Source organism: Staurois parvus, unplaced genomic scaffold, assembly GCF_062004578.1.
Source record: "Staurois parvus isolate SC_StPar_1 unplaced genomic scaffold, SC_StPar_1.0 ptg000549l, whole genome shotgun sequence".
Classification (NCBI taxonomy): domain Eukaryota; kingdom Metazoa; phylum Chordata; class Amphibia; order Anura; family Ranidae; genus Staurois; species Staurois parvus.
This window is the reverse complement of record NW_028318345.1, coordinates 9,591,901-9,616,896: the sequence shown is the minus strand read 5'-3', so window position 1 is coordinate 9,616,896 and position 24,996 is coordinate 9,591,901. Positions and strand designations below refer to the sequence as shown.

The 24,996-nt window shown below is 40.5% G+C and overlaps 1 protein-coding gene across 1 annotated transcript in view; it reads right to left on the bottom strand.

Annotated features, from left to right (window-relative positions):
- The window catches only part of VPS13A (vacuolar protein sorting 13 homolog A), a 290,475-nt gene that overhangs the window by 100,817 nt on the left and 164,662 nt on the right, over positions 1 to 24,996 (bottom strand). The window contains exons 43-50 of the mRNA XM_089691099.1: positions 20,540 to 20,698; positions 16,867 to 17,128; positions 15,699 to 15,859; positions 14,336 to 14,439; positions 8,100 to 8,379; positions 6,869 to 7,264; positions 3,156 to 3,260; positions 2,377 to 2,523 (exon numbers count right to left, since the gene is read on the bottom strand). Of these exons, the coding sequence (XP_089547225.1) occupies positions 2,377 to 2,523; positions 3,156 to 3,260; positions 6,869 to 7,264; positions 8,100 to 8,379; positions 14,336 to 14,439; positions 15,699 to 15,859; positions 16,867 to 17,128; positions 20,540 to 20,698 (1,614 nt within the window). The remainder of the gene's footprint in view (positions 1 to 2,376; positions 2,524 to 3,155; positions 3,261 to 6,868; positions 7,265 to 8,099; positions 8,380 to 14,335; positions 14,440 to 15,698; positions 15,860 to 16,866; positions 17,129 to 20,539; positions 20,699 to 24,996) is intronic.

Below are 24,996 nucleotides of genomic sequence, written 5' to 3'. Positions count from 1 at the left end.
TAAAGCTATAACACATGTTGTATGAATAAATTGCCTGTATCCTGTACTGTACTCCAAGATATGGAATTTACAGGTAAGTCAAAATTCCTCTTTTTTATGGGCACTGACCCAAGGCCAAAGAAGCTAGACACTTAGCAGGGCACTTTAAAAAACATACCAGTCTACTGCTTCCTCCACACCCAAATTCTGGGTGAACTAATACAGTCAGGTCCATAAATATTGGGACATCAACACAATTCTAACATTTTTGGCTCTATACACCACCACAATGGATTTGAAATGAAACAAACAAGATGTGCTTTAACTGCAGACTGTCAGCTTTAATTTGAGGGTATTTACATCCAAATCAGGTGAACGGTGTAGGAATTACAACAGTTTGCATATGTGCCTCCCACTTGTTAAGGAACCAAAAGTAATGGGACAGAATAATAGTCATAAATCAAACTTTCACTTTTTAATACTTGGTTGCAAATCCTTTGCAGTCAATTACAGCCTGAAGTCTGGAACGCATAGACATCACCAGACGCTGGGTTGTTCTTGGGGCATTTTCCCTTCAGTTTTGTCTTCAGCAAGTGAAATGCATGCTCAATCGGATTCAGGTCAGGTGATTGACTTGGCCATTGCGAAACATTCCACTTCTTTCCCTTAAAAAACTCTTTGGTTGCTTTTGCAGTATGCTTTGGGTCATTGTCCATCTGCACTGTGAAGCGGCGTCCAATGAGTTGTGAAGCATTTGGCTGAATATGAGCAGATAATATTGCCCGAAACACTTCAGAATTCATCCTGCTTCCTTTTGTCAGCAGTCACATCATCAATAAATACAAGAGAACCAGTTCCATTGGCAGCCATACATGCCCACGCCATGACACTACCACCACCATGCTTCACTGATGAGGTGGTATGCTTAGGATCATGAGCAGTTCCTTTCCTTCTCCATACTCTTCTCTTCCCATCACTCTGGTACAAGTTGATCTTGGTCTCATCCGTCCATAGGATGTTGTTCCAGAACTGCGAAGGCTTTTTTAGATGTCGTTTGGCAAACTCTAATCTGGCCTTCCTGTTTTTGAGGCTCACCAATGGTTTACATCTTGTGGTGAACCCTCTGTATTCACTCTGGTGAAGTCTTCTCTTGATTGTTGACTCTGACACACATACACCTACCTCCTGGAGAGTGTTCTTGATCTGGCCAGCTGCTGTGAAGGGTGTTTTCTTCACCAGGGAAAGAATTCTTCGGTCATCCACCACAGTTGTTTTACGTGGTCTTCCGGGTCTTTTGGTGTTGCTGAGCTCACCGGTGCATTCCTTCTTTTTAAGAATGTTCCAAACAGTTGTTTTGGCCATGCCTAATGTTTTTGCTATCTCTCTGATGGGTTTGTTTTGTTTTTTCAGCCTAATGATGGCTTGCTTCACTGATAGTGACAGCTCTTTGGATCTCATCTTGAGAGTTGACAGCAACAGATTCCAAATGCAAATAGTACACTTGAAATGCACTCTGGACCTTTTATCTGCTCATTGTAATTGGGATAATGAGAGAATAACACACACCTGGCCATGGAACAGCTGAGAAGCCAATTGTCCCATTACTTTTGGTCCCTTAACAAGTGGGAGGCACATATGCAAACTGTTGTAATTCCTACATTGTTCACCTGATTTGGATGTAAATACCCTCAAATTAAAGCTGACAGTCTGCAGTTAAAGCACATCTTGTTCGTTTCATTTCAAATCCATTGTGGTGGTGTATAGAGCCAAAAATGTTAGAATTGTGTCGATGTCCCAATATTTATGGACCTGACCGTAGAATCTTAATTTCTGACCAAATGAATTGACTGTAAACATATATACTATAAATTCATAAATACGACATGATAAAAATGTCATCCCTGCTTAGAAAAATAAATCATTTAAAAGAAATACATTACATAATGTTCCAAAAGCAATTGTGCAAAGAACTATTCCATTGTTTATCAATAGGCAGAATTCTGTTACGTGAAAATGAAATATGAATAGCAAAGTACTGGATTGCTAGTGTTCAATCACCTGAAGATAAGAAACTATAAGCCATAGCATATGAATAAGTTGCCGTGTCCTGTACTGTACGATTAAGATAGTTTTAAGGTAAAGCAGGTGCAAACAAGAAAAGTGCCCCAAGGAAAAGCAAAAAAACATAACATCTGGACAAAATCATCCTTATCTTGTTTTTTACATTACTATACAAGCCCCGCAACATTTGCATTTATGTACCCAGGGAGTCCCTGAACTTAGCAATGCCCCTAGTAAATAGGAAATTAGACACATACAGACAGAGATAGCTACACTACCAAAATTCTTGAAAATGTTTATATTTTCAGTTCTGAAAGTTAATGGTATAGTACTTACCTGTCCAGATGGAACGCTAATTACTCTCACTGTATTTTCTTCAGTTACACTCACATTATAAATGCTTCTATTTGTGATCATAAAAAATGGTGTGAATGTGACAATTCTGGTGAGATTAAAACTGCTGGCATAAATAGATACACCAACCTAAAACAAAGCATAAAAGAGTAAACAGCTACATATTCATTTTCCTGACCATCAAAACCACAAAACAATGTATTATTTCTCAAAGCAAATTAGTTAAAGTGTATCTATGGTCAACATGTAAAATGATAATGTCTACACTGTATTTCAATTATTTCTAGCCTACGCCTATTAATCTGAAGGGTACTGAACTTTACAAATATACTTTTTGATAATCCCATACATTTACTTTCTTGAATTATGTGACACATATACTGTATACCTTGTGATTAGGCACTACCATGCTAAGCATTTCATAGAGCCTACCTTCTGAACTATAGAGGAGGTGCTCCAGGAGGCGAAGTCAGTACAGGAATCACTGCTTGCATGCATAAAGGTACCATGGGATATGTAGTTTGAAATATTTAAAAATCAAAAGTAAAGTAAAGGAATGAGCAGAGGGAAAGCTGCATAACATTCAGGGAATACAGGAAGTTTTGAAATGAGATGTCCAGCTGACAGGCAGCAATACTTAAAAGGAGATTTTCAAGTAAGCGTATATTGGATTGTCAAAAATAACTATTGTTTTTATTGCTATTACAATGCTGACTTTACAAAATGAAAGTGTATGCTGTGACTATAAATCTTAAACTTACTTGGTAATCCATCTGTTTGCTCTTACATTTCACAGCACCATGAGTGCCTACTGTATCCATGGAGAAAGGGTCTGACAAGTCACTGTCTGTTATCATGAGTTGCACCTGTAAAAACAACACAATTAATGTGGGCCAAAGCAAGTGTTCACAAACTAAACATGAAGGTGTTGATTTGTAGGTTTCAAATACTACCAAAATATTTATACATGAAAAGCCATGTCACAATACAGAATATTTATTTTTTTGTTATTATTGTGACATCTGCTCAGTCATTATCTGAGAAAAATAAACCTTTGTGAATATAACTAACTAAATTTCAATGGCTACAGTTCTATTTACAAGAAATCCTTTTGCCTTTTTTACATGTATTACAGTGGGGAAAATAATTATTTGATCCCCTGCAGATTTTGTACGTTTGCCAGCTTACAAAGAAATGAAGGGTCTAAAATTTTTATCATACGTGTATTTTAAATGATAGACAGAATATCAACTAAAAATCCAGGAAAAATACGTTACAAATGTTGTAAATTGAATTGCAGTTCAGTGAGTAAAATAAGTATTTGATCCCCAAGCAAAACATGACTTAGTACTTGGTGGAGAAACCCTTGTTGGCAAGCACAGAGATAAGACATTTCTTGTAGTTGGTTACCAGGTTTGCACACATCTCAGGAGGGATTTTGGTCCACTCTTCTTTACAGATCTTATCTAAATCCTTAGGGTTTCTTAGATGTCACTTGGCAACTTGAAGTTTCAGCTCCCTCCATAAATTTTCTATAGGACTAAGGTCTGGAGACTGGCTAGGCCACTTCATGACCTTAATATGCTTCTTCTTGAGCCATTCCTTTGTTGCCTTAGCAGTATGTTTTGGGTCATTGTCACGCTGGAAGACCCATCCACAACCCATCTGCAGTGTTGTGGCTGAGGGAAGAAAGTTCTCATCCAAGATTTTGCAATACATGGCCCCATCCATTGGCCCCTCAGTGTGGCAAAGTTGGCCTATACCTTTAGCAGAGAAAGAGACCCAAAGCATAATATTTCTGCCTCCGTGCTTGACTGTAGGGATGGTGTTCTTAGGGTCATAGTCAGAATTTTTCTTCCTCCAAACACAGCAAGTCAAGTTAATGCCAAAGAGCTCAATTTTGCTCTCATCTGATTACAGCACTTTCTCCGAATCCTTCTCTGAATCATTTAGATGTTCATTGGCAAACTTCAGATGGGCATCTACATGTGCCTTCTTGAAAAGGGGGACCTTGCGGGGACTGCAGGATTTCAATCCATGGTGGCGTACTGTGTTACCAATGGTTTGTTTGGTGACTGTGGTCCCGACTGCCTTCAGATCATTTACAAGCTCCCCCCATGTAGTTCTGGGCTGATCCCTCACTTTTCACATGATCATCCTTACTTCAAGAGACGAAATCTTGCATGGAGCTCCAGACCGAGGGTGATTGATGGTTATTTTGTATTTCTTCCATTTGTGAATAATCACTCCAACAGTTATCTCCTTCTCACCAAGTTTCTTGCTGATGGTCTTGTAGCCCATTCCAGCCTTGTGCAGGTCTAAAATCACGTCCCTGACATCCTTTGACAGCTGTTTGGTATTGCCCATGGTGATGCTCAAGAAAGAGATTCTGTGGACAGGTGTCTTTTATACACATAATGAGTTGTCATTAGGAGCACCTGCTTAAATTGACTGGACTAATCTGTGTACCACATGGGCACATAGCCAGTCTGTGGGAGCCAGAATTATTGTTGGTTGGTAGGGGATCAAATACTTATTTTACTAACTGAACTGCAACTCAATTTATAACTTTTTTATCATGTGTTTTTTCTGGATTTCTGGTTGATATTCTGTCTCTATCATTTACAATACACCTATGATAAAAATTATAGAGCCTTCATTTCTTTGTAAGTGGGCAACTTACAAAATCTGCAGGGGATCAAATAATTATTTTTCCCACTGTATATGCTACCTTTGAAAATATGACTGAATGCCTAAGAGCATAACTGCATATTCCACACATTATGGCTTATTTACTGTGCAATCAATGTTGATAAATTGATGTATGTATGCATTTATGGAAAAAGTACCATTTCAATGTTTGCAGATGACACCAAGCTATGTAGAGGAATAATGTCCTTACAGGATGTCGCCAACATACAAGCAGACTTGCATTAATTCATTGAGGTCTAAATGTTGATAAATGTAAAGTTATGCAATTGGGGACTAACTCGTCAATGGTCAAGAAGGATCTGGGTGTTCTGGTAGATCACAGATAAATCCATTAGTAAGACCCCATCTGGAATATTCTGTTCAGTTTTAGGCTACAGCTCCAGGCATGGAAGAGTTCAGCTGCAAGTAAAGATTAGCTGAAATGTACGTATACTCTCTTGAGAAGACACAATTAAGGGGGTATATGATCACCATGTATAAATACATAAGTGGTCCACATATCATGAACTTGGTATAGAGTTATTTACTTAGGTCATTACAGAGGACAAGCGGGCACTCTTTAGGTCTGGAGAAAAGGAGATTTAACTTCCACATAAAGAAAGACTTCTTCACAGTAGGAGCTGCAAAAAGGTGGAATAGACTCCCTCAAGAACTAGTTTTGGCCAACTTAGGAGATCATTTTAAAAGAGAGCAGTATACAGTCCTAAATGACAAAATATAACTGGATACTAACATTTACAGATAATAACACCAGGGGTAGTTGATCCAGGGAATATCAGATTGATTCCTGAGGGATCAGGAAGGAATGTTTAATTGGATCATGCTTTATTGTTTTTTTTTTTTTGCCTACCTCCGGATCAACTGTGGGTATAGGATTGTGTACATTGAGAATTTCTATAGTTCACTTTTTTTCTATTGGATGGACTTGTGTCTTCCTTCGACCAACTATATAACTACAGTATGTACTGTATATGGCATACATTGCACTGAGTGCATGTCTACCAAGATATCTTGAAGGTTAATTTGCAGAAGGGGCTATGAGTATTATTACAAATTGAAATTTTCTAAGCCTTGGTTCATATATATGCAAATTCAGATGCATTCTGAACAGCACCAATTCGCATGACATTTTCTGTGGAGCCTGTTCACATATGTGTGGGCTGGCTGCAGTGTGATTTGAAAAAGAGAGTCCTATGCGATTTTCAGTTAGGTTCAGGTGCAATTTCCAATCTCATACACTTTAACAATTCGCATCGGAATCGCACCTGAACCACTGAACGAACTTGCACTGGACCAGGCTTTAAAATCACACTGCAAACCTGCACGCACATATGTGAACCCAGTCTAAATCCTCTAATACTATAAGTGCATAGAGATGCTCTCTATATAGGACCTTACTAGTCACTGTTACCTCTTAATTCTTCTATGTTACACTCTAATGTCTTGGATGATATGTATAATGTCAGACTGTAATCTCTTTTATGGTAATATATTCTGCAGTATCCAATAATGCATCCATGATTATGCACGTCTCTACCTTCAGAAGCAACATGGTGTTTCTAGTCCTACAAACCCCATCCCTAATCCGGCTCACCTTACTTCCTGTATATAGTCTAAAAGTACCTGCAAGGAATTAGGAAAACAGGGATTTTGCCCTTGGATTTCTGATCTTTTACATTAGTACATTGAGATTTAACAGTATCTATAAATACAAATATTTAAAAATGTGCTTGAAGTATTTTAACTTTAGTTCTAATGATACCTTATTGTTTTGGATAAAGTTCTTTGGCTTGAATGAGAACAAAAGGGGCTTCTTGTGGTCAGCAGGATGCTTTCGGTGTATGTCATCAGCCTTGTACTGTAGCATCCTTCCAGTCTTGTTGACCATCCAGTATGGACTATGAATTGCAATAATTGTTTGCCCAGTGGCGTAAGTGACATGAACAGCAATGTCCAGTTCTGTCTTGTCTAGATCTGACACACAACGGAATGTGATAAAGTGAATATCCTGCTGCTTGCTCTTGATTGCATACATGGCTTCCCAGTTCATGTCATGGTAATTTAATAAACGTAGCTTGAGTTTGGATTGATCTATTACGGCATTGTGTATCTGAACTGAACATCCATCTTCTATTGTAACGTGCCCCTCTTCTGTACTCTAAAAATATCAGAACACTATAAAACAGCAGTTCACTTTAAAACTTAAGTGTTAGAGAACATATTAAAATGCCATATTATCGATATTTACTAATAGTTACATATAGTTTGGGGCTAGAACTTCATACCGGGGTGTCAGAGAAAAGTAAATGAGTGCACTCCAAGAGGCTATTACGAATAAAAATATGCCTGTTATAGGCTACGTTAAAGTGGAACTTTAGTCAGAAACTGAAGTCCTGCTAGATCACTTCAGACTGGCCCCTTTTGCTGAAAAGTAGTGAAACATTAAAAATAAGTGCCTATACAGTTTAAAATCTAGTAATACATTCCCTCACCTAGCTCTGCACATGCTCAGTTGCTCTCTATTTTTAGGCACTGTGCTGAATTTGTAGAGGTCGTTCTGCTAACAGCCTAAAGATTTACTGCAGCTCAGGATTCTGGGCTTCAGCAAAATGGCGCCTCCAGCAAGAAGAAACAGGAACAATTCAGGAGGGAATTTACAGCACACACAAATTTGGATAGCAAGCTTATTAATGTAGAATATATTTTTCTTGCTAAAGAACATTATTTTTTTATCAAGCTGTTATGAGTAAAGTTCTGCTTTAACCTTATAGTCATGCTAACATTGTGATATTTATAGAGATATAAATACAATGTATACCAATTGCCACAAAGAAAGCACTCCAGGTAATGCACTTTACCTTGCTACTAAGGGAGAAAAGTAACCACAGCATATTATCAATGAGAGGTATAATTTTGCAATACCCATCTGGGTAAAACACTTGCATTTCTGTTAAACAACATTAAATAACTATCATTTAAATAAAGCTACATACCTCCATTGAGTATGTCATTTGGTAAGGAAGCAAGTTGCGAAGCATAACACTGGGCCACAGATGAACAACATATGGTAGGTCCCACTTCTCATCAGTACACGCCGAGGATATCAGGACATCCATCACTGGCACAATGTTCACGACAAGAGAGTCAATGTTATTTTTACGAGACTGGCATTTTGTTGCTAGTAGTGAACCTTGATTTTTCAAGAAATCTTCAAAGTCAATTCCTTCACATTTTTCATATTCGCCTAATACTGGCTTTAAACACAGTGTTGATCTATCAGCATAGAAAGGAAAAGTGAGGGAAGTTTCAATTCCAGAGTTTTGTTAATAGTCAGCATGTTCTACCAGCTCCCATCAGTTATTTTTTTTAAATAATCTCTTTTTATTGAAAATTTTCAAAGAAACATACAGTGATCTAAAAACCTCAATTTCCATCGTACAAGCTCCAAAGCATAACATGAAAAAAACAAAGATTCCAAAAGGTACTATTTCAGGAGTGCCATAAACTGCAGTGGGGTCTCACTAGAATACACAAGAGGCCCCCATACAAGTACAATAATAGAATAGTAGGCCATTACGGCAATACAATAGAGGCCACAAATAACAAAAAAAAAAAAAAAATATAAGAGAACAGAAAGGTAGACAAGAAGTGAACAACAACAACAAACATTCACAGTAATCAGTTGGGCAAGTGTGCATCAACCTAAACCTCGGTACCAAGCTCATGAGAATCATGAAGGTATTAACCTGGTCATATCTGTAAGCTAACTGGAATACATTCCCCAAAGCCATGGCAAGGCATATGCAAAATCAAAAGAACCCTACCTGTCCTACTGATTTGGCAGATCACGGGAGTAATAAATCCACCCAGCCCAAACATCACAAAAAACTTTTCCAGGGTATTATGTGCTACATGGACCCAGCTTTCAGCCTCCATAATCTGATCCACCTCCTTCCTCCAGTCAGCAAGGGTTGGGCAGGACACCTGTTTCCAAAAGCGTGGAATCAGACACTTAGCAGCATTGAGAAAATGCAGTGTCACACTGTTTTTATACACTTTAAAGGAAGAGGGAGTATCATGGAAGAGAGGATGGAGGGGCTTAAGCCTAATTGGTTGGAGTGTGGTTTTCTGAATAAGAGGGAGTACAGATTCCAAAAACATCTGAATCTTGGGGCGTGACCACCAGATTTGCAGAAAAGCATCCAGCCAGCATCTTGCAGGGAAAATTTGTGTGAGGCGTGCCGTAGTCTTATACCACACTCCTATTCTTTAATAAAATAGGGAGGGTGAGTGACAGAGGAACTCAGGAGCAGTGTATACATTCAGGACAAAAGATGACCTGACTCTGGGAGTAAGGAACAAAGTGATTCAAAGGCAGTAAGAGTAGAACTAGCTCTCAATTTAGGAAAAGTCTTTACAAGAAAGTCCGAGAGCTGCCTGTGTCTCCAATAATGGGATGAGCTGTAATTACTTATTAGGATATCCAGTAGAGAGCCAGTGGGGGCCAACTTAGCACAAGTAATATCTCCGTCTGCCCCCCCCCCCCCCATGTATGTAAAAAGTGCACATTTTCTCTTGGTGTAAACCAGGGGAAACCCCCCAAGGGAGTTAAGGGTGAAACATCTGAGGTTATCACCCCACTAGCCCTCAACCCATCCCAGACCTTTAATGTCACAATTGTAAATGGCGAGGTCCTGTCAAAGAGCCCTTGACAGGAGGCAGGTATCCAAGGGGCACCTGTCAAGTTAATGCCTGCCATTGATTTTTCTAAAGATACCCAGAGCTTATCTGTAGCATTATGGCACTAGTTTAGTATACGAACCAAAGCCATAGCTTTATAATATATGGCAACATCAGAGAGGCCCATCCCACCATCCATCTTCGCCCTACATAACAAAGTGTAGGCTAATCTGGGGTGCTTACTATGCCACACAAAAATAGTAAAGAGCCTCCGCAGTCAGCGAATAAAGGTCTGTGGGAGAATAATTAGGACGGTATGTAATAGGTAGATGATCCCAGGAAGGATCGTCATCTTAATGACATTAATACAACCAAACCAAGTTAAAGATAACCCCAGCAATGCTCGGAATTCACCCTGTCCAGCAGAGTCCCATAATTCATAGTGTACAAGCTGCTATAGTCTGCCGCAATATAGATCCCCAAGTAGGGTAATGACTCTGAAAGCCAAATAAAAGGAAAGGCACTTTGTAAACGGATTGCTAAGTTCTCTGGCACATTAAGTGGTAAAATCTCAGATTTTTTATAATTAATCTGAAAACCGGACAGCTGGCCAAATTTATTTAGTTCCAGCATAAGTGCTGAGAGTGTAGTAAGCGACTGTCCCATCAATTATTTAACCTGTAAAAGAAAACTAATCACTTAAAAGGGATGGAAATCCTTTACTATTTTTTGGCTTAAAATGTATCTACAGTATCTACAGTCATGTGTCAACCTAATTAAACAGGCAAATATTAGATCAGGGGTAGGCAAACCCCCCGACACTAGTGCCAAAGGTGGCATGCAACAGCATCAGGGATGGCACCCAAGGGGAGTCCTCGGAGTCCCACTTCCCAAACAATAAAGCTGGCCAGCAGCTCCATATGGAAGAAGCAGCATGGCTGGTGCCCACCTCTATTCTCGCTGGTGTCAGTTCCTGCATTGCTCTCTCCACACTGAAACTGTGTCAAGTCAGATTTCCCAGGCTGCTTGTTCTCACTTTGAAGAGTAATTATGGTGTCCGTTTATGAACCAGTGGTAAATGATCGCTGCTCAGTTCTCCGGAATTCTCGGAGAACACAGTTCTCCTGTGAATGCCTTTTATGAAGCAGTGTAAATCAGTTCTCCAAACGAAGGGAGAACGGTCTACGAACACTGGAAAATGGCTGCTTTTACTATAATCTCGCGAGATTACAGTAAAAGATCAGTTTACTAAACAGAGGTAAATTATCGCTGCTTAGTTTGTGGTTCCTCCGATTCTCCAGCTCTGGGCTGGAGAATGTGGAGGGAGAACACAGATCTCCAGTGAAGGGCTAAATCTGTTCTCCGCTGATCTCCTGAGTGTCATAAACAGTGAATGACCAGAGAATAGCTGCGATCCTCTGAATCGCAGCTATTCTCTGTGTCATAAACGGACACCTATATTCAGTATTTTTCCTCCTCTGTGGTACAGCACACTTTTAGCCTTAGCCCATGGCCAGGCTTTTACTACCTGTGTACATGCCCTCCCTCCGAACATTTCTCTACCTCAGCATCCATGCGCCTGGCTCAGCTTGGAGGTGATATAGCCAGAGAGGTTTATCTTCAAATGGCTAACAACCCCCTCCCACAGCAATCTTTTAAAAGTAACGTGCAGGAATTGAGGTGGGCTGATGTATGAAACTGCATTAATTAGGTGATCAGAAGTGTGAAAGTGAAGGAATGAAAGTGATCTGAGGTGTAAAAGTGCAGGATTTGTGGTGAACTGAAGTGTGAAGGTGCAGTAATTGGGGTGATATGAGCTGTTAGGGTGCAGAAGCTGGAGATATAAAGGAGATCAGAGGTGTAAAGGTGCAGGTATTTGCGTGATCTAAGGTGAAAAAATGCAGGAATTGGGACTAATCTGAGACCTGAAGGAACAGGTATTGGGGCTGATCTGGGTTGTAAAAATTCAGGAATTGGGGTGATCTGAAGTCTGGAGGTGCAGGAATTGTGAACAGAGTTCTGTGGGTTAAAGAATTGGGGCTTATCTGAAACCTGGAGGTGAAGGAATTGTTGTTGGAGAGTGGGGTGTGAAGGTTCAGAAATTTGGGCTGATCTGATGCCTGGAGGTGCAGGAATTGGGACTGATCTGAGGTGTAAAGGTGTAGGGATTGGGGTGATCCGAGGTCTGGATGTGCAGGAATTGGGGTGATCTGAGGAGTGAAGGTGCAGGAATTGGGGCTGATTTGAGGCCTGGAGGTGTAGGATTTGGGGCCAATCAGAAATTGAAGCTGATCTGGTGTGTGAAAATACAGAAATTGGAGCTGATCTGTGTTGTAAAAATGCAGAAATTGGGGTGAACTGAGGTCCGGAGGTGCACGAATCGGGGTAACCTGAGGTGTGATGGTGCAGATATTGAGACTGATCTGAGGTGTGAAGTGCAGGAATTGGGTTGATCGGAGGTGTGAAGGTGCAGGAATTGGGGTGATCTGAGGTGTGAAGGTGCAGAAATTGGGGTGATCTGAGGTGTAAAGGTGCAGGAATTGGGGTGATCTGAGGTGTGAAGGTGCACAAATTGGGGCTGATCTGAGGCTTGGAGGTGCAAGAACTGGAGTGATCTTAGGTTTGAAGGTGCAGAAATTGTGATAAGAGTTCTGGGGGTTCAGAAATTGTAGCTTATCTAAGGCCTGAAGGCATAGGAATTGTCACTGGGGGCTGGGATGTGAAAGTGCAGTAATTGGGATGAGAAGAGGTGTGAAGGAGCAGAAATTGGGGTGAGCTGAGGGGTGAAGGAGCAGAAATTGGGGCTGATCTGTGGCCTGGAGGTGCAGGAACTGGGGTTGATCTGTGGCCTGGAGGTGCAAGAATTGGGACTGATCTAAGGTGTGAAGGTGCAGGATTTGGGGCCAATCAGGAATTGAAGCTGATCTGATGTGTGAAAGTACAGGAACTGGGGTGATCTGGGGTGTAAAGGTGCAGGGATTGGGGTGATCTGATGGGTGAAGGTGCAGGCATTTGTGTGAGCTGAGATGTGAAGGTGCACGAATTTGTGGTGATCTGAGGTGTGAAAGTACAGTAATTGGGGTGATCGGAGGTGTGAAAGTACAGGAATCAGGACTGATCTGGGTTGTGAAAGTGCAGGTATTGGGGTGATCTGAGGGTAAAGGTGCAGGAGATGGGGTGATCTGACAGATAAAGGTTCAGGCATCGGTGTGAGCTGAGATATGAAGGTGCAGGAATTGGGGTGATCTGATGTGTGAATGTGCAGGAATTAAGACTGATCTGAGGCCTGGAGGAATTGGAGCTTATCTGATGTCTGCAGGTGCAGGAATTGGGGTGATCTGAAGTATGAAAGTGCAGGATTTGGGGTGATCAGAGTTGTGAAGGTGTAGGAAATGGGCTAATCAGAGGTGTGAGTACAGGAATCTGGGCTGATCTGGGGTGTTAAAGTGCAGGTATTGGGGTGATCTGAGGTGTGAAGGTGCAGGTATTGGGGTGATCTGAGGTGTGAAGGTGCAGGTATTGGGGTGATCTGAGGGGGAAGGTACAAGCATTGGTGTGAGCCAAGATGTGAAGGTGCAGGAATTAAGGTGATCTGAGGTGTGAAAGTGCAGGATTTGGGGTGATCTGAGGCCTGGAGATGCAGGAATTGGAGCTGATCTGAGGTCTGGAAGTGCAGGAATTGTTCTGTACATGTATTCTGGATAAGGGCAAGTTACCATTTCCATCCTTGAAAGTTCAATGTTTTCTTACTATTATTCAAATACTTTACAGCATTTACTGTAAAAAAAATTGCTTTTCGAGATTGAGTGTGTAAAGTGTGTAAAATGTTTATTTAATATAACTGGCGCTATCAATTTCTTCTAAAACATTTTTCAGCACACCATGTTCAAAAGGTTGCCTACCCCTACATTAGAGAATTAAAACAATGAAAACAGATACATTTGATATACTTTAACAAATGACATAAAACGGTGTATTAATTCTCATAATACAAAGTGGTCAAAACATTTAGGGCCCCTTTTACAAGGGGTGGACTTTGTTTTGATCAGCAGGGGATCTGTCCAGTGATCTCCTGCTAATTGGAGGAGAGTAGATGGATGACTTGTCCTTGTCTACTCAGTTTATGCAGAGCAGACATGAACAGAGCCCACTCTGCTCTCTGGGTGGCCAGGTTTAACCTAAATTCTCCCTTTCACCTTCACACACTCAACTGAAAACGTGAAAAGAATCTGATTTGTTGCTATGTGCTTTGCTGCTGTGTTCCATTTGGCCACGCAGATATATGACCAAAATAAACACAAAATGAGATGCAGACTTATGAGTTTTCAGACCGCATATGGCAATTTATGACAACATAAACAGCCAAATGGAGGTAATTGTTCAAAAGGTTTGCCCAAACGTCTCATCTGACAATGAAGACTAACAGCTACAGTACATGGTGCCTAGTCAAGACATGGTCACAAAAGTCAAAGGTGCCAAGGTACAGCAAAGCATTATTCAAATGAATAAACAGTTAAGAATAAATGTAAAAATTCTTATTTAGGGGTACCTATAAGACGACAAAGGGATGTTAAAATCGTCTTCTGATCCAGCAATCCCAAGACATGTATCTTCATGAAAAACTTGAAATGCAATAGAAAAATGGTTTCTAATCTACAAAGTCAAAGACAAAAATATAAGTAAACTGAATAGTTCAAGACTGCACTGCGGGGAAAGATGTGTATGTACTTCAGAATTTAAAATTGACCACCATTACATTTTGGTTACATTCACACATGAGCTCAGCATCTTTGGTCACTTTACAAGCTTTTATTTGTTTAATTATATATGTACAGGTGTCTGAGATTTTTTTTTTGTTCGTTTTAACAATTTTTAGCTAATGGAAAGCTAGTTACTACAGAAAAGACGTGCAACGCATTGCGATGTTGCACATCTTTGTTTATTTTGCAGACACTTACACTGAAGTCTATTTGGGCCAAAAATGCTTCACGCTTGTAGTTCCAAAGAAGCTGACGTCCAGTGTTGAACTACAAGTTTCAAGGAACATTATGCTCAGGTAGGAACAGGCACAACTGAAAACCATATTTTGGATGTTGAGCATTTTGTAGCTTTGACCTACAAAACGCTCAGGTGTGAATGGGGTCTTATAAATACTGATTTTTTTCCCCCACTTAGAAACAACTATAAAAAATGGTTAAGGAGCACTTTTCTGGGATGTGACCATTCACATACTAAAAAAAAAAATATCAATATTTGTATGCGCCCCCTCCCAAATACTTACCTGACACCTTACTGGATCCAGCACTGTGCCTGTATGCACACTTTCCTCTCTGCCTGCATCTACAGGACAGAGAGGCAGCAGGAAGAGCCAATGATTGAGTCAATCAAATCTGTAAACAGAGAGCGAGGGCAGGGCTGAATCGCACTGTGTGTCTTGACAAGCAGCTTTCAATGGTGGCGCATGGAGAAAAGCAGGAGACAAGAGTGCCAGCAGGGGACCCCAGAAGAGGAGGTTTGGGGCTGCTATGTGCAACATGCCTGCACAGAGCAATTAAGTATAATATGTTATTTAAAAAATATATTTTAGCGTTTACAACTACTTTAAAGAAGCCATGCCATGCAGTAAAATAAAAAAGCAACAGTGTGTTAAGACTGGTGGAAACAACTTCCTGACTCTGCATACTAGTTCTGGAGCAGTTAACCTAGGAAAATTCCTGAAGTCCCTGCCTCAAAACTAGTTGCAGCAAACAAATTAAGGTAAAGCTGATTTGAGTTAGAGGTTTGCTTTGTAAAAAAAAATCCTCTAACAAAGTTCTATACATCGTTTTTATATTTTAAGATAATATTTAAAACAATCTAATATAGATGTTAGTATATTTTAAATATTATATTAATAAGTGCACAATACACACCTGCAATGGGGACCTTATTGTTATGCATTTGGCTCCTTCAACGGTATCAATCTGGCAAACAATATATCGCTCCACCCCAGAATCCGAATGTCTCACACTGTAAAGACTTCGACCCACTTTAGTTAAGGGAATTTTCTCAGTAGAAGAATGATTCTGAGGAACTAACACAGAAGACAAATACTTTATTACACACATTATAGACAGATTTACTAAAACTTTCTGCATAGAAACCAATCAGCTTCCAGGTTGTATTGTCAACGTTCAACTGAACAAGCTGAAGTTACAAGCTGATTGGCTACTATTGTACAGCTGCAACAGATTCTGAGTGCTCCAGATGGAGCCCGTATGGAGGAATTTGTTGCAACTGAAGCAGAACAAATCTGCAGTAGCTGTGAATAGTAACCAATCATCTTCTAGCTACAGGTTGCTCAGTTAAAGTATACCCAAGGGGAATTTTTTTTTTTTCTTAGCTTTGGATAGAGTGAAGAGGGATTCAAATAGCTATCAGTTATTATTATTATTATACAGGATTTATATGGCGCCAACAGTTTGCTCAGAGCTTTACAATATAACGGGAGACAACACAGTTCAATACAAGAGGGTTAGGAGGGCCCTGCTCCTTGGAGCTTACAATCAGTTAATTATTGATTTCCGTGCCTCCATTAGGGAGTTTTACCCTCCCTATTTGTCCTGTTTGCGATCATTACCAAAAGTGAAAGTAAAAGAAAATAACAAATTTTAGGTTGTCCCCAGAACAGGAATAGTGGGGAGATCTTTCAATAAGAACACTTGTTCTGGTGACACTAGTGGATTCCCCCACTTTGGAGGGGTTTCCTCTCACTTCCTGTTTTGGCTATGGTGCAGGAAGTAAAGAGAAATTACTCCAATGGGGCACAATGTGATGGGAAAAAAAGAAACTGATAGTTTATAATCCTCCCCTACTCTACTTATGAAAATAAGTTATGCCTTTAGTTCTATTTTGAGCTTTGAAAGTGGATGCTAGAAGTTGATTGGCTGCCATGTAGATCTGCTCTACAATCGGTCTGTTCCAGTCTTAGTAAATTCCTTTTTATTTATTTATAATGCTTCAGTCCTATGCAAATTAGATTTTATGACATTACATCAATATGATACACATACCTTGCAAGTATTTCAATATCTAGCTTACCGAGTTGGATGTAGAAATGTTTGCTGCTAAGGCTTGTCATGGCAGAGAACTGATCAGTCTGGCTCTTTGTACGCACATAATCCAAGTTAAGACACTCCTCATTTTCCAATTCTAGACTCTTTAATCCATGCTCAACATTCAAAGCAGCAAATGAATCACTGGGAGTAACACAAATTGGAAGACCCAGGGAGTTTTTGACTACAAAGGGAGCCTGGTCTTTCTTAAAGACATCAGATGTTTTGCTGGCAGCTTCAGCAAATGCCTATGAAGCATAAAATAATAAGAACATCACTGAGCTTTTACCTGACATGAATACATATAGTCATCTCATGGCTCTACCTGAACACATGGGAGATGTGTCACAGAATCCTCTCTCATTTTAACAGAGAAATTCTATACCAATGCCTAATTTGTAATTACAGTACTGGTTAAATTTTAAGGAGCGGCACTAGTGCAGTTGCAGTAACATGTGGAAAGAAACAAGGAAAAGTAAGCCTTGCTTTAAAATTTATCATACATTGTAATAAAGCTTAAAAGAGAAGTATGGGTTTTATTTTCCCCCAAATTATACTTACCCCCAGCGGCTCGAAGTGTGAGAACTCAGCAATCACATGACCTCTGATTGCTGAGTTCTTACAGCCGCTCTGAGCAGAGAGCGGTCTATTCGGCAACCCCCCGCGCGTGCTCACTGGAGCGCTGGGCTGTGAAGGTGAAGGGAGCAGCTGGCTAAGGGTCCAGACTCTGGGGTGGATCCTGACTTTAAAGTCGAGATCTTTCCCTAGCTTGGGCCAACTGAGCGATGTTAGCCAACAGCGGGCTTCCGTCCACTGTCAGTTGAAAACTGCACTCCTGTGATCCACAGGAGAAGTACAGCCAACACAGCTTTGACTTTACTTCTCCTTTAAGTGCCACTTTCATTTTTCACATATATACACATTTTCTGCTTTCAGGCCTGAAAAGTAATGAGATATAAATGATTCTGGCAAAATATCTAGTCCACAAGACTCTTATCAGCCACTCTCAGAGAAATGCATTCATCTTCCTCAATGAATGCACTCCAGCACACTCATTGCTAACCAGGGCTCTCTCTCTCTTTCTCTCCCCCACCCCAGGCAGTGATGCTTTCTCAATCTCCATTCTCCTCCACCCAAAGCAGAGCTGAAGACGAAGCCAGGGCCTTGGAGGTCTGTGATGGGAGGATTTCAGCTGGGGTGAGAACACCCCCTGCTCTGCTTCAGCACAGTCCTCGGTGGCATGGAACAGGGATGGAGGGACATCTTAAGGGCTCGTTCACACTAGGCTGTTTTGCCAACGCTTGCCAAACGCCCCTATAGCGTTTGGCAAGCGTTGGTCCGGTGTTTGCGGAGCGTTTTTAACGCTCGGCAAACGCTCCGCAAACACCGCATGCGCGGTTTAGCGGCGGTTGCTAGGCATTTGCCGAGCGTTAATAACGCCCCACAAACGCCTATAATGCATATAATGCAAACACCCCGCAACCGCGTCGCAACCGCCGGCCGGGCGTTTGCGGAGCGGCACCATTGACGAGAATAGGAGGCTTCAAAGCCTCCTGACTCGACCAGAGGCGTCCGTTTTGCCGCGACGCGACGCGACGCAAACGCTCCTGTTAGAACAGCACCATGTGCTGTAATGTGCAGAATTGGCAGAGGCGTTTGGGAAGCGGTAAAAACGCTTCCCAAACGCCTCTCTGCCGCCTGCACACAAGGCTAGTGTGAACGTAGCCTAACTGTCAATCTGACAGTACAGCTCTGCAGATTACTGGGTGAGCAGCTGAACCTCATTGAATCCTTCAGATTACAGTGAAACAGCCATCTTCTTGGAGTAATCTGCAGTGCTGCATATCCCTGATCGCCTGCACCTCCAGGACATGCCTCATCTGTTCTCTTTTGGTTCAGTAATGTTTCAAGCATTCCAGGAATCTGAAAGTGATTTATAACTGAATAAAACAACTTCCGCTTACTGTCCAATGCTCTGCAGCCTTCCCATTGCCATTGTAGGGCCTAGTGAACTACTAACTAGCACCAAGGGCTAGTGTCATGATCGCGGCGTCAGACCCCAGACCTTCTCACCAAACTCCGAAGGGCTGGCCGATCCAAAACCTCGATGTGACGTGTGTAACAATGCCACACTCAGCTGCGCCCTGCACAACGATTGTCCAGCTAATGGACAACAGATCGGTGTGCCGTCAACCTGAGCGATTGTTACAAGGTAAGGTTAATTACGCAACTAACCCTTCACTGCCACCACCTCCTTTTGTACAGAGAAGGAGGAAACTCGCGTCATCAGTATAAAACTATAATGATTGAAATAATTGTCTGTATAAAACGGTCCGCAGGCCGGTTATACAGAGGTTAAAACAAACAGTAGCGTTCTCTTAAAAGGCAGGAATTCATAAATTGCAATTAAAAGCTATAGAAACAGTTCAACACTTTCAGAAAGAAAGATTTATTACTAAAAGGGTCAAACAGGGTGTAATAAATATATTTACAGAAAAAAGGTGTAACTAAAATATATATGTATACACACAAAGAACCATAGCACAGCAAAGAGATAACAGGGAGAAGTTAAAGGGTTACGTTACTTGCCATTTAAGCCTTTGATGTAAGCAGATCCAAGTTGCAGAGCGAAAGGGTCTCCCCAGGTGGTATTGATGTTTAACTTAATTTACTTAGGCCTGCTAGCCTGTTGGCTCTGAGTAACTGACCAATACTCTGTTTAGGGAGGGATCGTCTGGCAGAACCCTAAATTAGAACCAACATCTTTCTTAATTCATATTCTGGTCTAGAACTCCTCAGCTGCACGAGCGATAGTCCCCTCGCGGGTATATTATTACACAGACAAGTCTGAGGATTATTTAGATATGAATTATGAAATTATATGCTGCACGGTTCACCAGATCTATGTTTCTGCTTCCCTGAGCATGCGAAACGAGTGGAGTTACCTACTAAACGATTCGCCTGCTCACATGATATGTCTGGTTTTTATGTATGTCTCTCATATTCCAAGATATGAGACATAGGATAAAAATTGATTTGAGGAATGTTCATTTAATTCTGTCACCTACGCTACTATGTTTTATGAGGTTAAAACCTCTTTCAATTCCTAGGAAAGCCGCCTTATCTCTGTTACGAGGCGAGAGATTCCACAGGTTCTTAGGCAGAGCGGCTCTGTCTCTCTTGGAGGGCTTTGTAGCTCTGGGCCCCCTGCTGCTCTAGCCTGCCAGTGACCCACAACCAGATGTCGCTGTGGCTGAACAGAGAGGAAAGGGGGGAGGATAAGGGAAAATATATTTCAGGATGGTTAGTCCCTTCGCTAAGATGGAGGTTGAAACCAAAATGGTTGCACCGCGTCCATCTGGGATGCGCGTTTTTGCGACAGCTAGCACTGAGGATTGTTCTAGAACACCAAAACTTTATGGATATAAGTTTTGTAGGTCCTTGCCTAATAACACTTAGATGAGTACCCAAAGCAAGGCCCAACATCACACAACCTTTGGAAGACCTCTAAATAGAGCACTCTTGCAACTAATCAAAGGGAATAAGTGGACAGAGGATATACAATATTTTTTTATACAGATCATAATCCCACTCCACCTGTGAAACACAGTACACAAGTGCCATTAAAATACTTTTCCTAAAATGTACTCAAATCTTACCTGTCCCAGGTTGCCAAGCATTACTATACCACATTTAGAGAGTGTAATATTCAACTGGTCTTTGGAAAATATGTTGATTGCTGTAACATATTCTGGTATCTTGTAATTTTCCTCATCCCCATCTGTTTCACAAACCTGTTTCCTTAACTTCTTTTTCACCTAGAATGTAAGACACCTGTTTACTGTACTTTCTATTACTATAAACTACATTGTCCTGCTATACACTATACAGGCCACAAAAAAGGAATAATGTTATATAGTATTTAAAGCAGTATTAATCCCAAAAGCAAACATTATATTGCATCTTCCGATTTCTTAGATGTGATGGCCGCATTCACTTTCGTTTTTAGGATTTTTTTTCTTCTATTTTTACCTGGTGATCCAGCTAGTAAGTCTGTTGTTTTTCAAAAGAACAAACCTACCAGCAGAATGTATGAGTTACAGAGATTAGATAATTAATTTAACACTAGCAGGGATGCTTACAATGATCACCTTTTATTTATGTAAAACCTTTATTTCAAAAGAAAAAAACATTGTTTGCTATAACTGCTTATACAGTATTAGCTGGAGTTTGGTTTCACTTTATTAGTGTATTTAAATCTGCTAGTAAGTCTAACACGTCTCTTCCCCCAGACTGACAATGCTGCTGTCCAAAGGTTTTCCCCTGTGCTCCTTCATCCAGAGTGGGGGCACTCTAATACAGGAGTGTGTTACTGGTCAGATCTTCAGGTGAAAACAGATTGGTAAACTGCAATATGTTACATTTTTGGTTTTGGGTTTAATACCTTTAAATTCAGAGTGGGGGAATAAATCTGGTTAGCAAAGGAGATTAACCACTTGTCTACTGAGGCAATTTGTTTTCACTTTTTGCACATAAGTTTGCACATTTGCATTTTTATTACAAATTACTGTAAAAACTCCCAAAGTATAGATTTTCTGAAAGCAGAGACCCTGGAGAATAAAACAGTGGTAGTTGCAATTTTTTATGTTGCATGATATTTGCGTGGTTATTTATCAAACGCATATTTTCAGAAACAATTACACTACAATGAATTTTAGTGCAAACAGACATCATACTCAGTTTTGGGTATCATACAAAACCATGGTACCTGAAATTCTCCATATGTGACACTTTAAAAGCCTTTACAGTTCATCAGTTTAGAGATAACCATGAACTATGGCCCTAGAATTATTGCTCTCACTCCAACGTTTATGATAATACCGCACATGGTGTGTTGCAACTGATGTTATATATATGTGCTCGCCATATGCTGTGTTTATATGGAGTGGGTGCGGGGGTGACAGGGGTGCTTTACATTTTTGTAAAATAATTTTTATATGATTCTTTTTTTTCACACTTGATTTTTTCTTTATTGCCATTGCAAGGCAGGCTAACAAGCATGGGCAGGAAACAGGTCCTCTTTATGGCAATATTGGGGGCTCTCCAATGCAACTATTCTAGCACATATTGTGCTGGAATAACTGCATCCTGAGTCTGTGACCCCAGGAAAAGCCTTAGTACACATCACTTTTGAGGCCATTAGTTGCAGGAGAGATGGGGGAACAATGTTCCCTGAGTTTCTCCTGCTTACACTAGGGAAGCAGTAATCCATGACAGAACAGGAGAGCCTGGAAACTACAACAGACGCTGCCAAGCAAGGGGATGGGGGGTACCTTATTGAGAACCCCGTAAAAATGATCAGGCAGCTCTAGAGCCGACAGATCACTTTTATTGGAAATTTATTTTCTGGCTCCTAAAACAAGTATTAAGCACACAGCTGAATTAGCAGTTGTGAGCTTGATTTAACCACTTGTCTACCATGGCGTTTATAAATGTACCATGGTAGACAAGTGGTTAATTAAACCTATGAAAGCCACTTCAATTGCATTTTAGTAAAAGAGAATTCAAGGTTTCCTGGCACTTTACATAATTCAGCTGGGGCAGCTTGGACCAAACAAACTATCTGCATGATAGAACAGGCTGGTTGCTGCCTAGGCTGTAATATACTGTAGTAACTTGTGCTCCATAAAACAGTGCTGTGTTCCAGTAGCAGTACAATGGACATCTCCTCTACTCCCAGATGTACAGTATGTATTGCATCTCCGCCATTAAGAAGCCTTGTATTTTTATCAATGTACTGTATATAAGGTTTCCTCTGACTGGCCACCTCTTAATTTCGACCAACCTTAGAAAGCCTTTTATTTTTGATAAACATACAAGGATTCTTCTAAATGGCTGAGATGAGATACAACTGACTCCCTCTGTAGAAGTAGAGGTAAAGATCATATTGCTGGTGAAACACATTGCTGTATATGAAAATAATTTGTTTGGTCCAAGCTGGCCCAAACACATTACTAAAAGTGCCGAAAAAACCTGGAGTTCTTTTAAATGTCAAATGCTTAACTCGAGCAAATATTTTACATTTTGACAAACATAAAGGTAACAACCTCCTCCCCATAGAGAAAATTTCCTTTCCTCCGATTTTTTTAAACCAATTACATGGACAAGACATTAGTTAAAATCTATCTCAAAGGATACAAACAAACTTAACCCTTTTGTTTATATGACATTAGCTTAGGGTACCAATCTCAGATATGCAAAAATACAAAATATTTTTGAAAATTTCAGCAATTATAAGAAAAGCCCCCATGTATAGGTTAGTAGTAAAGTCTAGATCTTCAGCTAAGTATATCCTTATTCAAAAGGGTGTCCCTATAATATCAGAATAAATAGTTTCCTTCTCAAAAGGTGTAGGTGATCCCATTTTTTGGGCTACACTGTCCCTGAGGTGTCTCCAGTTGTCTCCCCATCTTCCTGTATTGCCACATCACAGTGCTGGCTTTCCTTATTGAGATAAGCCTGGCATCCACCTTTGAATAACCCTGATACACAGGGTGTCTCAGCGATAGGAACAAGTGATGCACATCTGTAATAAGAGTTTATAAAACTAGTAAAGCTATAGAATTTCAGTTCTGTGGAGATTATTGATTTAACCACTAGAGCTCCAGACGGTTTTACCCCCTTCGTGTCCGAGCCATTTTTTTTGCTATTCAGCACTGCACTACTTTAACTGGCAATTGCGGGGTCATGCAACATTGTACACAAATTAACCACTTGCCCTCTAGAAGATTTACCCCCCTTCTTGACCAGGCCATTTTTTGCGATACAGCGCTGCATTAGTTTAACTGCCGAATGCGTGGTCATGCAATGTTGTACATAAATTACATTTATGTCCTTTTTTTCACACAAATAGAGCTTTTTTTTAATGGTATTTGACCACCTGTGCATTTTTTTTCACTATAAACAAAAAAATACAGAAAATTTTGAAAAAAACAAACACATCCAGTAAAAAAAATTTAAAAATAAATTTCTTCTTAAATTTAGGCCAAAATGTATTCTGCTACACGTGTTTGCTAAAATAAATCCCAACACATGTAAATTAATTGATTTATGTGAAAGTTATAGCGTCTACAAATGGCGGTATATATACTGGAATTTTTATTTATTTATTTTTTACTAGTAATGGCAGTGATTGGTGACTTATTGCAGGACTGCGGCAGGCAATCTGACACTGGGTGGGAACTGACTGCCACTGACATCCCCAGTGACACTAATACAGTGATTAGTGCTAATAAAAAGCACTGTCACTGTATGAATGACACTAGGCAGGTAGGGGTTAACATCCGGGGTGATTGAAGGGTTAACAGTGTGCTGTGTTGTGTTTTACATAGTGTGCTGTGTGTGTGTTTTACTATGTAGACAAGTTGCTTTGCATTGTGCAGAGCAATACAAAGCAGCCTGTTCGTGCTGACAGAGGGGAGATCTGTGTTGTTTATACACAGACCTCTTCCCCGTCAGCTCTGCCGATGATCACCGAGTCCCGGCCGAGAATTGGTGGCTGGGACCCGGTGATTGACATGTCGAGAAGCCAATACCAGCACGGGTAGACAACGCACGCGCTCCCCCTACCCAGAAATGCAAATCACGTATATATACACGTGATTCTGCGCATCCCTATTGCCCTGTAGTACTTCTGCAATAGGGCGGTCGGGAAGCGGCTAAATTTATATCAATTTTTTCACACAAATAGAGCTTACTTTTGGTATTATTTGATCAACATTTTTTTGTTTTTTATTATATAAAAAAAGACTGAACATTTTGAACAAAACAAAAACCACATTTCTTCCTCTGTTATAAAACATATCCAATTGAAAAAAAAATCTAATTTCTTTATAAATTAAGGCCAAAATGTATTCTGCTACATGACTTTGGTAAAAAAAAAATCACAATATTCCCAGCACATAAGTTTCTGAGAAATTGTTGTTTGGTATTGCTAGGTGCTGCAGTGATCCCAGGCTGGGTACCATGGACACTCAGTGTAAGGAAATGTCACCAGCACACCAAGCATTGCTCAAACAGGTCCACAGTTTTAACAGGTAAGTGACGAAGGGGCCCT